The sequence below is a fragment of the Artemia franciscana genome, chromosome 6 (assembly GCF_032884065.1).
Source record: "Artemia franciscana chromosome 6, ASM3288406v1, whole genome shotgun sequence".
Taxonomy (NCBI): Eukaryota; Metazoa; Arthropoda; class Branchiopoda; order Anostraca; family Artemiidae; genus Artemia; species Artemia franciscana.
In genome coordinates, this window is record NC_088868.1 from 16,041,155 (window position 1) to 16,059,554 (window position 18,400).

Genomic DNA, 18,400 nt, shown 5'->3' on the forward strand with positions numbered 1-18,400 from the left:
AAATTTAGGCAAATATTTCCATAATACCTTAATATCCCTATAGACTTGACTGCTAATGTAAATGTAGCATGCCAGAAACAGGTAAATTACCTTATCTAGAGACCTTTGATGACCTTCAAAAATCTTTTTTCTAAACCATGCAAAATGGATCTTCTACTTGAATGAAATAAAAAAAAAGTATTTTGAGCTTCACAACTTTGCTCAATCCCAATTTATGAGGTTTCAAAGATCTGCAAATACATTTCCTAAGTTCAAAATAAAAAAAAACATTGATATGGCCTAAACTTTTGCTCAAATAGCAGGAATTGCCTCAAAACTAAAAGTAGAGAAAAGGAAACTGAAACTTAAGGTGTAATGTTGTTTTGTCTAATTTCCAATAGTTAATAGACCTGTCAAGTTGGCAAATTTTAAGACAAAAAAAAATTAGAATAGGGCTAACACAGTAGCTTTGCCATACCTTCCTGGTATTGCAAAGCTAGCTGGTATTGTAATACATTCCTGATACTTAAAAACATATTAAAACAAAAAGAACAATATCATACCATTAGATTCCATATTTTTCAACCTTCCAAATATCATGACTGCTATAACAATGCACTTGCCCTCAATAATGGTTCCAAATATAGCTTAATTATACATTTTTTTTGTATTTGTTTTTCATCTCTTGATGTATTGTATAACAGGTAACCTGTATTGTCTCAAAAAATTCTAGTTTGTATTCCCAAATCCAGTTGTATTTTTGGTCAACCTACCTAAGACTCTAGGTAGGTGTACATTGCTAAAAGACAACCAACAAATATTGGTTAAGTAAGAGATGCATACTTACTCCCCACCATTTACCAATGCCACTAGACCAAACACTTGGAAAACTTATAGGTTCTATAACTATTTACCTTAGTTCTTCTGCCCTAGGAATTATGCAATGATTGATAATAGATAGACATATCTATTAACAAATGAGCTAGCATTGTTTTTATACAATCCTAATAAGGGGGTTTAATGCCAGATTTGCCTCTCACTCAATTGGGCTATCTGTCTTGGCTCTTTCTAAAATTAGCCATGGCTTAATGCCCACAAACATTTGGTTTATTTCAATCTATGATTCACTATTTCAATCTATGCAATCACTTTATTGGAGAATTAGTGGTTATGGATTCTGGTATCTGCTCTCTTTTGGGACAATTTATTGGAATATTATTTGAAATGATTTAAAAAGTGAATATGGTAAAAATAAAAAGAAACATGATAATGATTCCTGTAGAAACATCCTGCATACTATAAAGTAATAATTTGCTTGTTTTAGTGTTTTTCTTTTAGCCCTTTTTTTATTTAAAATATGGCTAAATATAGTCTTTTGCTATATAAATTCTGGGTTATATTTAGGACTATCAGACAGGTGAGGTGAATTGTCTGAAAAGTAACCACAGTAATTAAAAAGAGCATAAAAAAGGAATTAATGTTATGACTTTTTTAGCTTAAATCCTTATGGAGAATGAAACCAGTAAACTGATTGAACCTTGACAATACCTAAGAATGTTTTGATTAAAATCTGTCTTTAATAGTGGTGGATATTAGGTTCCTAATCTTTGATATGTTGTATGTACATAGCCCTAGATAGTTGAAATCAGCTGATAGTTGGGGCTGAGCTTGTTAGGATTGGTTAACTGTAGCCTAGATAGACTTTTTTTTTTAATGTTTAGCTCAAACAAAATTTACCCTTACATCTAATTTAAACACATTGTTGGTGCTTTAAAACTCTTGCTGTTAAAATATATATATATATCCATGGTTGAGCCTATCTTTGATTTTGACACTTTGTCAAACAGTTTGCAGTAATGAAGTGTAAGTAAGGAGCAACCTATCTCAATAGTAACCAAAACTCTAATAAATAGAATTTTGGTACCAATAGTTACATCAAAAGAATTAAGTTTTATACTGATTTCAAATGTATAATGTTTATCAGATTTTCTTATTTTCAAGAAAGAGGAAAACACCCCCTAAAAGTCATAGAATCTGATGAAATTCAAATCATCAGATTCATAAAAACGGAATACCTTACTGTAGAAGTTTCAAGCCCTTATCTGCAGAAATGCAGAATTTTTGTATTTTTGGCCAGAAGAAAGATCATATATGCATGTTTATTTTTTATTTTTCCCCAGGGATGATGGTATCAACCCAATGGTTGTAGAATATTGTGAGAGGGCTTATTTGAACAGAAATTAAAACTTCTATTGCCCTTTTTAATTGACCAAAAAATGGAGGACAACTGACAGGGCGTAAGATCCAGATTTATGGACAACGGCCTCTATAAAGGGCTGCCTCAACCCTTTCGGGGTACCTGCAAGACTGGGAACTTGCAGTCAATTTTTACCACTTGAGGAGTGGTGCCCCTCAAGGAAATTATAGCCTAGTAAACAACATAGCACTTGTATGGGATTCTGATTATTGGATATTTTTCTGGGCTTTGTTTGTTTTGATGGGCGTTTTTGGGCTGAAAAGCCTCTTCCTAGCTAATTTATCTGTTATGGGATCCCTCCCTGTAGTAGCATAATATTTGTAGGCATGAATATATAATGAGTCGGAGGTAATAGGCTTGGGACTGTCTATGCAGGATTTTGACTCTTGTTGATAGAAGAGAAACACCAAGTGCTGAAAACCATGTTGTGACCAAGATGGGCCCAGGATTGCACAAAGCCTCCAACTTACTGGAGGTCCCAGGGACTTCTTGCTGTCTGGTTCTAAGCCGGATTAAGCGCTTTGGTGTAGACTTGAGAAGATATGTTGGTCCCCATCCTGCACTGGTATCCGGGATCACTGCTTTTCCTGAGGCCAAAATAATTTCAAAAATATAAAAACCATGAAAATTGGATCTTGGAATCCTATAACATTAAAAAATGACTATCGCATTGACATTTTGACTGACAAATTCAGATGGTTTGAACTGGATTTATTAGGAGTTTCAGAAACTCATATCCCAGAGGTAGGAAGCATGAAATTAGGTGACATAGAATTTGTTTACTCAGGCAGGAAGGATGGGTTACATAGATAGGGAATAGGGCTCATGATCAATAAGGAAGCTGCTAGGTCTTGTTTGGGCTGGGAAGGTATTAATAATAGAATACTAATTGCTCATTTTATGACTAAAAAGTTCAGGGTATCAGTTATAGTGGTATATGCCCCCATTGAACCAACTGATGGAGATACTAGTGACTCAGATGAATTTTACTTACAGTTACAGGAGCAAATTGACAGGGTACCAGGTAGAAATATGTTGTTTTTGCTAGGAGATTTTAGTGCCCAGGTTGTTAGAAATAGGGATAGATGTTATCCTAGCCTAGGTAAATTTGGTGTAGGAAAAGAAAACAGTAATGGCTATAGACTTTTGCAATTTTGTAGGTATAACAACCTAGTTATAACCAATACAGTGTTTGGTCACAAAATGGCCCATAAGTTGACATGGTATTCACGCAATGGTGAAACAGCAAACCTTATTGATTATATTATTGTAAACAGAAGACTAGCAGGATCAATACAAGATACTAGGGTGTATAGGAGTGCTGTTATTGATTTTAAAAGTAAAGATCACCATCTAGTAGTGTCTAAGGTTAATTTAAAGCTGAAATTTCAGAAGTATAACTCTCTCCCAGAAAGTTATGATGTTGGTAGACTTCAGGATGAAAATTTGAAAAAAAAAAATTCCAGGAACAGTTGAATACTAAACTTGAGAGTTTAAAATTTGACAATGCAGAAGATGGATGGAATAATTTCAAAAAAACAATTTGTGAAGTTGCTGATGGTATCCTAGGGAAGAGTGCTAACACTGCAACTAGGAATATTAATGAAAAAGCTTTTGGTTTAATAGAGACTAGAAGGGGTTTGTATAAGAATTATTTGAGTGATAGGTCATATGAAAACAAAAGGAATGTAAAGAAAGTGGAGAAAGCATTAAAATATGAACTAAGGAGATGTGAAGTGGAGGTCATGGATAAAATTGCTGAGGATCTGGAAGATGCGGCTAGACGGTATAATAGTACAATATTATACTGGCATGTTAATAAATTGAAAGGGAGTAGCCAATCCGGACTAGTCCCAGTTAAAGATAGAAATGGGGCCACAATTATTGATAAGGAAAAAGTAAAAAAAAAATATAAGTAGAACATTTTGAGAATGTGCTAAACCAAGATACAGTTGCAGGAAAAGATATAGATGAAAATGAAAATGTTTGTGATACCTTGGATGTGAAGGAAGATTTGTTTAGGGAGGAAGAATTAGCAACAGTACTAAAAGGATTAAAAAATAATAAGGCCCCAGGTGCTGATAGTGTGATTAATGAGTTTCTTAAATATGGTGGCTCTGAGGTTAGGAATAAGCTACTGAAGATTATGAACATGATTTTAAAAAAAAGGGGAGGTACACAATGATTTTAGGAAAACCTTAATGAAACCACTGTATAAGAAAGGTGACAAGAGTGAGTGTCATAATTATCAAGGCATTAGTCTGGTCTCTGTAGGTAGCAAATTACTGAGTAATATGATACTTTTTAGACTGAGAGATTGCTGTAGACAAAGTTTTAAGGGAAGAACAATGCGGTTTTAGAAAAGGTAGCGGATGTTTCGACCATGTTTTCACTCTTAGGTTAATAATTGAGAAGTTCCTTTGTTGTCAAACACCTTTGGTCCTCAGTTTTATTGATTATGAGCAAGCTTTCGATTCTGTTGATAGAAGAGCGTTAACAAAGGTCTTATTGTTATATGGTATACCAGAAAAATACATCAAAGTGATTTGTGCTATGTACGAGAATAATACTGCTGTGGTTAAGGTAGGGAATGAGGTTAGCAACTGGTTTTGTATTAAATCAGGAATTAAGCAAGGTTTTGTTCTTTTCCCCTTTATATGGATCATTTTGATGGACTTCGTCTTAAGGAGCACAGGAAAGGCAACTGGAGACCATGGAATCAAATGAGGAGGAAGAACGCTCCTTGACTTAGATTATGCTGATGAATTAAGCATATTCGATGAATTAAGCATATTCGATGAAAGTATGAGCAAAATGAATGAATTTTTAGAGGTTTCGCGAGTTCAGGGTGCTAAAATAGGCTTGAAAATTAATATTAAGAAGACTAAGTCACTAAGGCTAGGAATAAGTGAAGATGAACAGATGACATAAGGTAACAAAAAGATTGATCAGGCTGGTAGCATCAGTTACCTTGGTAGTATTATTAGTAAAGATGGTGGGAGCAGTGAAGATGTTTAAAGTAGAATAGCTAAGGCTCAGGGTGTTTTTTCACAGTTAAAAAAATTTTGGAAGAATAGAAAGATAAGTCTACAAACCAAGATTTGAATATTGGAAGCTACAGTGATGACAGTGGTTAAATATGGCTCTGAAGTATGGGCACTCCAAAAAGCATATGAAAATTTACTAGATGTTTTCCAGAGAAATTGCCTACGGATTGTTCTGGGTACCCGGCTGACTGACCGTATTTCAAACAGTGGATTGTACGAAAACTGTGGTTCAATCCCACTTTCTGGGGCTATAATGAAAGAAAGGTTGAGATGGCTAGGCCACGTTCTACAGATGAAGGATGACAGATTACCAAAGATTGTTCTTTTTGGCCAACCGTCTGGGGCTAAACGGAAAGCAGGTCGTCCTTGTCTGGGTTGAGAGGATGTCATAAATAAAGATTTAAAGGAAATGGGAACTTCCTGGGAGGGTGTACAGATGGAGGCTTTAAATAGACTAGGTTGGAGGAGGAGCGTGCGTAGCTGTGTTGGCCTCAGGCAGCTTGGTGCTGCAATGAGTTATTAGTAGCAGTAGTAGTAGTAGTATACAAAAAAAGAAGGTGTGAAGCAGAGGCCATGGATAATTGCTCAGGATCTGGAATATCAGCTAGATGTCATAATAGTAAAATATTATACTGGCATGTTAATGAACTTAGAGGGATTAGTCAATCTAGACTTGTCCCAGTTAAAGATAGGAATGGGGCCACGATTAGTGATAAGAAAAGAGTTAAAGCAAGATAGACAGAACATTCTGAGAATATGCTTAACCAAGATACAGTTGCAGGAAAAGGTATAGAGGAAAATCAAAAATTTCTGATGTAAGAATTCTTTTTATTAGATGTATGGTTTGTTTACCATGTATTAAATCTCTTCTTGGTATAGCTTTGGAAATGTTTTTGTTTATATGAATTGATTCATGTTAAATAACAAGTACCAATTGCAAACAAGGATTGGATACAAGGCATGAAAAGGGCTTTGGAAGAGTTAGTTGGTGTTGAGAGCTTGGCAAGTGTTGGTAGCTTGGCTTAGATGTGAGCACAATGAATTGTTCTGTTTCAATCTCATCATGAAAAATTACTGGTTTCTACAGCGTGACATGAGTCTTGCTGTAATAATTTAAAATACCTTGAAACATTTTATTTGCTCACATATTAGTTAGTAGTCAGTTTATTTAAATATCTTAAAATTCTTATTTCAGTACAAAGACTATGCAAGATTATACTTTTATTACAAGTTATAAAACTATTTTAATTTTATTTTAAACAATACTATTTAAACCAAAAACCAAACTTCTTTTAAAAATAAAACCTTTGCTCTTTTTTAAACTCTTGTTTTGTGTTCACTTTATCTGAAGTTTTGGGTACAGGTTATTTTTAGCCCTTATTCTTATATTTATTTATTTTGCTTTGTATATTTATTAACCAGCAGAGTTTGATGTCTCCATGCTATCTCTAACTCTTGTTAATTCTACAGACTCTGTTTAAACTGTTACACTGATACCTTGGATGTGAAGGAAGATTTGTTTTATGAGGAAGAATTAACAACAGTACTAAAAGGATTAAAAAATAATGAGGCTCCAGGTGCTGATAGGGTGGTAAATTAGTTTCTTAAATATGGTGGCTCTGACATTAAACCACTGTATAAGGAAGGTGATAAGGGCAAGTGTTGTAATTATTGAGGCATTAGTCTAGTGTCTGTAGGTAGCAAATTACTTAGTAATATGATACTTTTTAGACTGAGAGATGCTATAGACAAAGTTTTAAGAGAAGAATAGTGTGGTTTTAGAAAAGGTAGAGGATGTGTGGACTAAATTTTCACTCTTAGATTAATAATTGAGAAGTGCATTAGTTGTCAAACACCTTTGGTCCTCAGTTTTATAGACTATGAGCTAGTGTTTGATTCTGTTGATAGAAGAGCTTTAGCAAAGGTCTCATCCTTATGTGGTACACCAGATAAATACATTAAAGTAACTAGTGCTATGTACAAGAATAATACTGCTGTCGTTAAGGTAGGAAATGAGGGTAACAGCTGTTTTTCAGGAGTTAAGCAGGGTTATGTTCTATCTCCCTTTATATAGATTATCTTGATATTTGTCTTGAGGAGCAGAGGAATGGCAACCAGAGACCACAGAATCAAATGGGAAGGAAAAACTCTACTGAACTTAGATTATGCTGAAGATTTAAGCATATTGAATAAAAGTTTGAGCAAAATGAATTAATTTTTAGTGGTTTTGCGAGTTCAGGGTGCTAGAATAGGTCTGAAAATTAATGTTAAGAAGACTAAGTCACTAGGGTTAGAAATGAGTGAAGATGAAATGGTGACGTTAGGTAACGAAAAGATTGATCAGGTGGGCAACTTCACTTACCTTGGTATTATTATTAGTAAATATGGTGGGAGCAGTGAAGGTGTTAAAAATAGAATAGCAAAGGCTCAGGGTGTTCTTTCATATTAAGCAAAAAAAAAAACAAAAAAACTTGGAAAGAATAGGAAGATACGTCTGCAAACCAGGATCACAATATTGGCAGCTATAGTGATGACAATGGTAAAAAATGGCTCTGAAGCATAGTTGCTCTGAAAAGCAGATGAAAATTTACTAAAGCTTTTCAAGAGAAATCAACTACAGATTGTACTGGGTACCTGGCTGACTGACCGTATTTCAAACACTAGGCTCTATGAAAAATATGGTTCAATCCCACTTTCTAGGGCTATAATAAAAAAAAGGTTGAGATGCCTTGGGTATGCTCTAAGGATGAAGGATGACAGATGGCTGAAGATTTTCCTTATTGACCAATCTTCTAGGCCTAAACAGAAAGTAGGTCATCCTTGTCTGGGGTGGGAGGGTATCATAAATAAAGATTTAATGGAAATGGGAACTTACTGGGAGGGTGCATAAAGGGAGGCTTTGAATTGATTGTTTAAGAGGGGGAGCATGCGTAGCTGTGTTGGCCTGAGGCAACTTAGTGCTGTGGTGAGTAGTATAGGTTATTGCAAAGTAAACAGACATTTTCAGGGGGACTTTCTTCTGATAGGGTTTGAAGTGTGGGTTTCACATGGGAAGATCTTTCCATGGGGGATGGGACTTTCCATAAAGGGGGCACTGGATTTCCCAGCATTATTTAAAAACGATCCTAAATTAAATTAAAAAAAGTTGTTTTTTATATTTATTTATAATTTTCATTTAAAACGAGTGATGTATTGACGACAGGGTGAACCCCCTCATACACGTATTGACTTCTGTTCGTTTCAAGTTTTAATGTTGCTCCTTGCTTTCAGTTGAAAAACCTTGTTCTTTAAAATTTATTTCTAACTTTAGGATCTTATGTCTGATATTAGACATTTTCCAAGTTTAGGCTCTATGTTAAAGTGTGCATCCATGATTAGGCTCCTCTGTTGAATAACGCATTTAAAATTATTAGTATTGTGTGTGGTTACAGCATTCAAACTCATGACATACTTAGAAAAGATAACTTTGAAAAAAAAAAAAAAAAAAACAATGGGTGAAATACTTGGCTCTGTTGGTGGTATAATAGACATTTTGTGATGATTTAACTGTTGAAGTAATGATCAGGTGTCTTACTGCTGGGTATTTAACCCAAGCCAGACCTATTGCTTGAGAGGAACAACAATGGGCTGTGTCCATTCTTCAGAAAACATATCAAGAGAAAGATTGGTAATTCTGGCGCGAGATCTTACCTGAGGCCACCTAAGCATGCTCCTTGTATATCCCAATCTATTCAAATCCTCCTGTTGACTTCTGTTCGTTTCAAGTTTTAATGTTGCTCCTTGCTTTCAGTTGAAAAACCTTGTTCTTTAAAATTTATTTCTAACTTTAGGATCTTATGTCTGATATTAGACATTTTCCAAGTTTAGGCTCTATGTTAAAGTGTGCATCCATGATTAGGCTCCTCTGTTGAATAACGCATTTAAAATTATTAGTATTGTGTGTGGTTACAGCATTCAAACTCATGACATACTTAGAAAAGATAACTTAAAAAAAAAACAAAAAAACAATGGGTGAAATACTTGGCTCTGTTGGTGGTATAATAGACACTTTGTGATGGTTTAACTGTTGAAGTAATGATCAGGTGTCTTACTGCTGGGTATTTAACCCAAGCCAGACCTATTGCTGGAGAGGAACAACAATGGTCTGTGTCCATTCTTCAGAAAACATATCAAGAGAAAGATTGGTAATTTTGGCGCGAGATCTTACCTGAGGCCACCTAAGCATGCTCCTTGTACATCCCAATCTATTCAAATCCTCCCTCTTAAAACCCTCCCAGGAAGTTCCCATTTCCTTTAAATCTTTCTTTATGATATTCTCCCACCCCAACCGCAGACGAACTGCTTTCCATTTAGTCCTTGACTGTTGCCTGAAAAGGAAAATCTTTGGCAATCTGTCATCCTTCATCTGCAGAATGTGGTTAGCCAGCAAATGAATTAAAACTGATTATGAACGAGGTGCTCTGAATAGCAGATGAAAATTTACTAAAGCTTTTCAAGAGAAATCAACTACAGATTGTACTGGGTACCTGGCTGACTGACCGTATTTCAAACACTAGGCTCTACGAAAACTATGGTTCAATCCCACTTTCTAGGGCTATAATAAAAAAAGGTTGAGATGCCTTGGCTATGCTCTAAGGATGAAGGATGACAGATGGCTGAAGATTTTCCTTATTGACCAATTTTCTAGGCCTAAACAGAAAGTAGGTCATCCTTGTCTGGGGTGGGAGGGTATCATAAATAAAGATTTAGTGGAAATGGGAACTTACTGGGAGGGTGTATAAAGGGAGGCTTTGAATTGATTGCTTAAGAGGGGGAGCATGCGTAGCTGTGTTGGCCTGAGGCAACTTAGTGCTGTGGTGAGTAGTATAGGTTATTGCAAAGTAAACAGACATTTTCAGGGGGACTTTCTTCTGATAGGGTTTGAAGTGTGGGCTTCACATGGGAAGATCTTTCCATGGGGGATGGGACTTTCCATAAAGGGGGCACTGGATTTCCCAGCATTATTTAAAAACGATCTTAAATTAAATTAAAAAAAGTTGTTTTTTATATTTATTTATAATTTTCATTTAAAACGAGTGATGTATTGACGACAGGGTGAACTCCCTCATACACGTATTGACTTCTGTTCGTTTCAAGTTTTAATATTGCTCCTTGCTTTCAGTTGAAAAACCTTGTTCTTTAAAATTTATTTCTAACTTTAGGATCTTATGTCTGATATTAGACATTTTCCAAGTTTAGGCTCTATGTTAAAGTGTGCATCCATGATTAGGCTCCTCTGTTGAATAACGCATTTAAAATTATTAGTATTGTGTGTGGTTACAGCATTCAAACTCATGACATACTTAGAAAAGATAACTTAAAAAAAAAAAAAAAAAAAAAAACAATGGGTGAAATACTTGGCTCTGTTGGTGGTATAATAGACACTTTGTGATGGTTTAACTGTTGAAGTAATGATCAGGTGTCTTACTGCTGGGTATTTAACCCAAGCCAGACCTATTGCTGGAGAGGAACAACAATGGTCTGTGTCCATTCTTCAGAAAACATATCAAGAGAAAGATTGGTAATTTTGGCGCGAGATCTTACCTGAGGCCACCTAAGCATGCTCCTTGTACATCCCAATCTATTCAAATCCTCCCTCTTAAAACCCTCCCAGGAAGTTCCCATTTCCTTTAAATCTTTCTTTATGATATTCTCCCACCCCAACCGCAGACGAACTGCTTTCCATTTAGTCCTTGACTGTTGCCTGAAAAGGAAAATCTTTGGCAATCTGTCATCCTTCATCTGCAGAATGTGGTTAGCCAGCAAATGAATTAAAACTGATTATGAACGAATTTTCAATAAATGCCCATAGGAAAATCACATAACCTTACTGTATATATAGGTTATATTCAAAAATAAAGTGTTTACCTAACGGACACTCAAATAAGGCTTTCTTATGTATGCAAAAGTAAGGTTTTTACCCAACAAACTCTCAAATAAGACTCATTTCAGTAAATAATAATATTTATTAAAATTGTAACTGTTTTGTCCGTGGCTTATTTTGAACTAAATACTATAATACTGAGATCTTTGCTTCATAAAGTTCAGAAAAACTGTATCAATTTGTTCTCTGAGTTTACCCCAGTTAGATCCATCCATTCCCCATCCTAACGCAAAATTTTCTCACTTTCACAGTTTCTTTGTTTTGTGCTAATTTATCATCTACTATTAGCTCATAAAGCTAATGAAAAAAAAACAAAGAAAAAACAACAACCAATTCAGGATTTCTTTTTGTATGTATCCTAGAGCTATACCCAGCTTTTAAGGATAGGCAGGGTTGGGACACATTTCAACTGGAATCAACTTTGGAAATTGGATTGGTAGAATTTTCTTGAATAAATGAACTAAGAATCTTTTCATTATGGTATAATGTTCGGTTTTTAGAGACCATGCACAAAACTATTGCCAATATATATGTAACAGGCCAAAGAATAGAAATGGAAAATATATTTATATGCCCACCAGTACTCCAGCCTTTAATCTTCAATATGCACAATTTTCACCTACTATACTAACAAATTTAACTTCCATGCTAACATTTAATGTTCCTGTTTGATCTGGTAAACACATAATTGATAAATTTAGCACCTTACTTTAGCTTGCAGCACCCGACTGCCCTGGATGTTAATTTAAGAAAGGAGGAGGGTTATCCTTCAAGATTTGAAAATGCTTCTTTTGGTCTTTTCAATAAAGAAAATCCCCCCCCCTCTAGATTAAAAAACCTTTTGTTTTGTATCTTTATTAAACAATTGGAAAAAATCCTTTCCCCTACCCCTATCCTCATTTACATTTTCATAAATTGGCAATGTGCCCACTGATGAAGAAAACAACTTTATTGGAGGTATGCAGACTTGGTTCCCCTGTTTATGTGAAATTAGGTACCAAATCTGTTAATTGTATTCTACCTTTTCACCAGAACTATTATATTGGTATTCTACCTACCTCCAGAATGCCAGGTCTCTTTCAGAAACTCTGAACTTCCCAATTGTTTTGTTTTTTAGGGAGGGGGATGCTGTTAGCTGGTCCACTGGTGATGTCCACTTTTGGGCAATTATGTAATTACACTATCTAAATTGAAGTTGAAAATTCTCTGTGTTTCTAGTGTCTACACTTTACATTGGTATTATTTTTGTGCATTTTGCATACAAGAAGTGGCATCAAAGATAATTAGAGTGTCCTAGCTAAAAATGTTATCAAATTGAAGGAAATTGAAGAGTTTTGGGAGTTCAGGGTACAAGAGGGTTGAAGAAAAATACTACAAAGAATATGCTGCTTAAAAGAGGAATTAAAACAGGTGAACAGTTAACGTTAAGTAATAAAAGAGTTCCTTTTCTGGCCGCCTGGGGAAGACACTCAGAAATCTTATTTTGAGACCTAGGCCCCTTCTGTATGCGTCCTCCTTTGTCCTTGAATCTGTTTAAGACCAAGTCATTTTCATTTTGAGGAAGATGCTACTACTTAATACATTTATTAGGAAATTGCTCCTTCTAGAACAAGTTCGGATAAGCAAAGAAGGGATATAGGTAGGATTTTCTCTTCATGATGTGTACCCTTTGAACTTGTCCCTAAAATTTGACAATCCGTTCTATGTTCTCTTTAGGATTTAATTTTGTTTTATCTTTTAGGTTTTTTAAGTTTTGCAAAAGTTATCCAATTCTATTTGCGTTACGTTTTGTGTCCTTGGCAATAATTTCCAAACCTGTTTACTTTGCCAGTTGCATATTTTGATGCTTATTTCTTTCTTTTTACAAGAAATCATGAACGAAGTTCTCAGAAGTAATAAGATTGGCACAAATTGGAGAAGTCTTGTTGTTGATCGACTTTCATTGAGAATGGTTTCCTCTTGCTTTACAATGTATGAAATTAATACAGAAAAAATCGCAAGTAAGTTCATTTTTGTCTCTCAATTTTATTAGCTTTGTTCGTATCTAATAAAAAAATCACCATTTTGGCTGAAAGTCGTTGATAAATGTGGAATATTGCGTATTAATTTAAAGGTGGAATTAAACTTAGATGGTTCTGATATTTGAGCTGATTTCTTGTTCCTAAAGCCGAATTGCGATGAAATCTTGTATACATACCATGAGTTGATTTCAAATGTCAATAAATAAATCAATATCGATTAGTTAAAATAAACCAGTGAACACATTAACTGAGATTATACTTACAAAGGATTATACATGGTCCTACATTTTCTCTTGATTACGCAGTTATATTTTGGGAATGAGAGGGGGTGTTGTCTCTTTAATCGGCTTGTATATTTTACAAGGAGCTTAATAAAGAATAGGAAGGCATGGTAGTTTCTAAGTATCTTGTAAATAAAGTAACACTTGGTAAAAATCCACTGTCTAGAATTTGTGTATAAGTTCACTAAAGTGTAGTGTCCTTATGACCCTTACCACACCAATTCGGACCAGGCTCAATGCAGTCAAACAGAGACAAAACAGTGTCAAAATAAAAGGCACATTAGAATGCATCTCAAAAACATGGCAACATCAATTGATACTGTAAGAAAACTGTAAAAAATACTAAATTGATTGATATTACATTCAGTCACATTTGAACAATTTTTGGGGAGGCTATGGGTTTTTCTTCTGAAAACACCTTCTAGAAATTGTGAAACTGTCCTTCCTTCCCTTTTAACGCAATTTTTCCTGATTAATATCTTGTAAGCACAATTTTAGTACTATTAATTTTGTATAAAAACACTTATTTGTATAGTATAAAAAACACCATTTTTTCTTTTTGGTAGAAGTGAGAAAATTTCTAGGATATAAACCTAGAGAAGGATTTGTAAAGAAGAAAACATATTAAGCAAACAGTTCATACTTCATAATATTCAGAAATTGTACCTAACACATTTTATATGCATCACCGCTATACTTTACCCCCCCCCCCCCCCGATAATGTTCAATAGCCCAAATTATATATTTCCAATTCAGTCTGCCGTCCGTCGCTTGTTTTTCTATCTCTTGTTTCGTCGCAGTTGGTTCAATGTATAGGTACATAGGTTAAAACAAGAGAGACACATTAGGAGATGAGAGGAGAACTATAAAATTTGGGCTATATGTTTGCACATTAGGGGTTGGAGTGGAGGGTAAAGTATAGTGGTGCTCCATGCAAAATGTGCTAGTTACAATTATTCTTCATATTATGAAGTATGAATTGTTTCCTTAACATATTTTCTTCTCTAAAGACCCTTCTCTAGAATTATACAATTTCTTTTGTTGATTTGAACTATTATTAAATGAGTTAGCCTAAATTAGTGTTCAATTAATGTGTTGTGTTTTTTTCTATTGTTTAAGAGTGCTTTGTCAAAATATTGAAAAGATCTAACTTTCATTTTCAGCTATTCATGATATATCAGACAGAAGTAGGGAGCCACATCCTTCTTTGGAAGCTGTTTATCTTTTGAGTCCTACAAATGATTCTGTAGAATCTCTCATCTCTGACATTACATATCCATGGAGAAAAAAATACAAGGCTGCTCATGTATATTTTACCAGAGGTATTTAGCTTGCTCATTTGATCTGAATGCTTCTATTTGAAAAAAATATATATATTTACTGTATATTTTAAAGCATATTTTTTTACGCATTTAGTTTACCTTTTGGCTAACCGCCCTTGGTGAATCAGCTTCTTAACTAAAGGGTTAACCACCTCCCCTTCATACTTGTCTGTAAGACCTTTCATAGAAAATTTAATAGAAAACAGTCTGGGTTAAATTTTCTATGGTTGGTAACAGTGCTGCAACAAGTCATCCAAACTTTTACTTAAGTATCAAGTATTAAGTACTTACTGTTTTTTTACTTAAGTATTAAGTGATAAGTACTCTCCAAATTCTTACTTAAGTATCAAATATCAAGTACTTGCGAAAATTTTACTTAAGTAGTACTTCAAGTGCTTATTCTATATATTTTTACATAGCTTGTATATATATATATATATATATATATATATATATATATATATATATATATATATATATATATATATATATATATATATATATATATATATCTGATGTCAAGCCCATGCTACCTTTTTAACAAAGCCATCCTGAAGACGTCTTAGTCCTTTCCCTTGCCTATAAAATGTCCCCCTGCCATTCCTCTCCCAGAAATCGTTATCAAAAACCGGACTTTCCATTTTATCGTTTTTAACCATTTGTTTCCTTTGGCTGGTACACACCAAAGGAAGTCCAGAAAATAACCTGAACCGATTTTCAAAGCAACGATTTGAAAGCAAAAGACATTCAAAACAATTAAGTGCTGTCAAAAAACCCCTGATTGGATCAGACCCATAACAGGATTAACACAGTGCAGGTAGAGTTGAACTTCTGGCGATCAGTGTTCAGTCAATTCTGGCGCGTTTGAAGAAATACAAGGTTATTTTGAAACGTATGGGAATGGTGGAGAAAATAGGGAAAATAGAGAGACAAAGTTCGGATTGGCTTTAAAACAGATAAAAGGTAATAAAGTAGTTCATTCACTGATTCAATAAGTAAAAAACCTAGCAACAAAAAAAAAACCAAATTTAAAAGTGAGGAGTCAAATGAGCCAGTTGCAGACTTTTCTAATAAGAGAAATCAAAGCTCAATAAAAAGGAGCAGCGAAAATCCACACTTTTGGCAGCTAGTTGAAGGTCACTGGCTGTCAACGTGCAGAAAGAAAAGAACAGTGTGAAAATGAAGCTATGATTCATGCTTCGACGACATGTCTAGCCCTCGACGCCTTTACAAGTCTTGTTTACAGTCTTGTTTGAGAGTTCATACAGTAAACACCTTTATTGATACAATCTGGATATAATCTCATTATACAGTAAGACTCAATCGTGATTTTCTATGGACTTCTTAATTGAACTTAATTGAACTACAATCTGGATATAATCTCATTATACAGTAAGACTCAATCGTGATTCCCTATGGACTTCATTGAACTTGAACTTAATTGAACTTGGATTATTTAGTTATTTGATCTCCCTATGGACTTCTACTGAAAATATTTCTATAATCAGAACTTGAATTATTAGACAACTAATTATTAATTGCGAAAACATCTAAGTGACTGAGGTGTTATTTAATTGCATTCAAGATTGCTTATGTGCCTTACTTAAACTAAAATTGAATAATTCTTCCTTTCCTTCAGTGTGTTGCTTTGGGACTCGAGTCCCAAAGCAACTATGATATGTCGAAACCAAAAAACTATTGTCCCGAGTGCCGACTGCTGGTAACCACAAATTATGTCCAATGCGTGTCAGGATGCGGCCGTTGGTACCACGCGGGCGTTAATAAATGCGCCCAAATCGGACTAAAGGACCATTCCGGCGAATGGTTATGCATGGAATGTCTTGCAAAAAAAATACCCGTGACTCCGAAGTCGCAAGCATCTCAACCCCCACAAAAGCCTAGTGTGAAGAGACCTGTAAGAGGAAGCGGAATCGGCATCTCTTCACCACAAATTATTACGGGACCTAAAACTAACTCTGATATAGCGAAAGGGACTAAGCCGTCTGCGGAAAGTGTTGACATTCCCAACTATGAATCTGAAACAATCCGTCTAAGTGAGAAAATTAAGACCCTGGATGCAAGTTTATTGGCATGTCAAGCAGAAAATCTAGAAATCCGGACAAGGCACTCAACGTTTCTGTCAGAAATGGAGGAAAAGAACAATCAAATTAAAGTGTTGACAGGCCATTTGGAGGTTAAAGACTTTCTTATAGCCCAGCTGAAACAAGAACTCTCGGTGGCTATCGAAACCCGCCCTTGTGACCCTTCGCAAATCTCCCGTGACCAAGTTACCCAGTCAACGCAAACGGACAAAGATATCGCTGTTGCTAACCGAAATGCACCCATTGATAATAAATTGCAAAACATAACATCTAGCCCAAGCCTAGCCCACGACTGTGCGATCTTGTCAGACGAAATGAACCCTGATAATACGTCATCAACTAGTGCAAATGCCCCACCCCCTCCGACGCTCGAAGAGAAAAGTGACGTAAGAACTCGTAAATACAACATGCTTTGCCGGTTCTTTGAACGAGGGTTTTGCAGACTGAAGAAAAAGTGTCGGTTTTTGCATATATGCTTAAATTTCCGATCAAAATGTTGCAACAAAAATGATTGCAGTTTTGACCACCTAGATTTGTGTAGTGTCTTAACTTGTAGCAACAGAGAATATGTTTTCGCTCATGTCACTCTTGACTTTCGGAAAACAAGAGGGTTGTTTCGGAAAACAAGCTCCCCCTCCCTGAATACCCCTACTTTAGTATCCCCTTTTAGTTTCCGTCCCCCTCCCATACACACTTTTCCTCCGCCTTTTCCCACCATGCATTGTAACAAATATTGTAGTTTTGCCCATGCACCAAAAGTAGATGATGTTAATTCTCCTCCCTGGGGCCCTGTTCCAGTGTCCCTGTCCAAAGACAAAAAATGTAAGAGCCACTCATCTCCCTTCCGTCGTGCTTTTTTAGTGCACCGCACTCAAGCAAAGATTTCTCATCAAAGTTCACCAGGCACAGCTCAAAAATTGACAAACCCTTCCCGATCCCGAACTCTCCTCCCTTATCCTTTGCTACCTCCTCCCCCTCCCCGTATACAGAAGTCCAATTTCCTCCCCCCTCACAGTATGCTGTCCTATACCCTCCCTACTCTGCTACAAGCCAGCAATTTCTTGACGGACATGAATCACTATTCCCAACCAGGCCCCCTTTCCCAGCACCTTACGAAACCACACCCCCAGCCCATTCGTTTTATCCCTCGTGCCTACCCTGTCAACGTGACTCGGGTCTGAGACTTTTTAATTGTCTTATAATGAATCCTAATTGTTCTCTTCGTGCTTCATCCATATCATTGCCCGTCCCCCCGCCCCCAAATCCCCAAGACAAATCCTTCTCTTACTCTAATAATTCATCTATCGATGTTGACCCTAATAGTCATCCTATAAAAGTCAAATGTGCTCCCTTGGTCCCTTGTTCTGACTACATTAATCTGGCCCCCGCTAAGAATCCCACCACACCCCCTGTACCCATTTGTAATTTAAATAAAGTTAAGTGTAAAAATGGTACCTTTGCAGGTCGT

General features: G+C 35.7%; 1 protein-coding gene across 1 annotated transcript in view; it reads left to right on the forward strand.

The window, feature by feature from the left end:
* Positions 1-18,400, forward strand: part of LOC136028499 (syntaxin-binding protein 1-like) — a 36,156-nt gene that overhangs the window by 2,575 nt on the left and 15,181 nt on the right. Inside the window, exons 3-4 of the mRNA XM_065706343.1 lie at positions 13,075-13,206; positions 14,672-14,830. Coding sequence (XP_065562415.1) covers positions 13,075-13,206; positions 14,672-14,830 — 291 coding nt within the window. The remainder of the gene's footprint in view (positions 1-13,074; positions 13,207-14,671; positions 14,831-18,400) is intronic.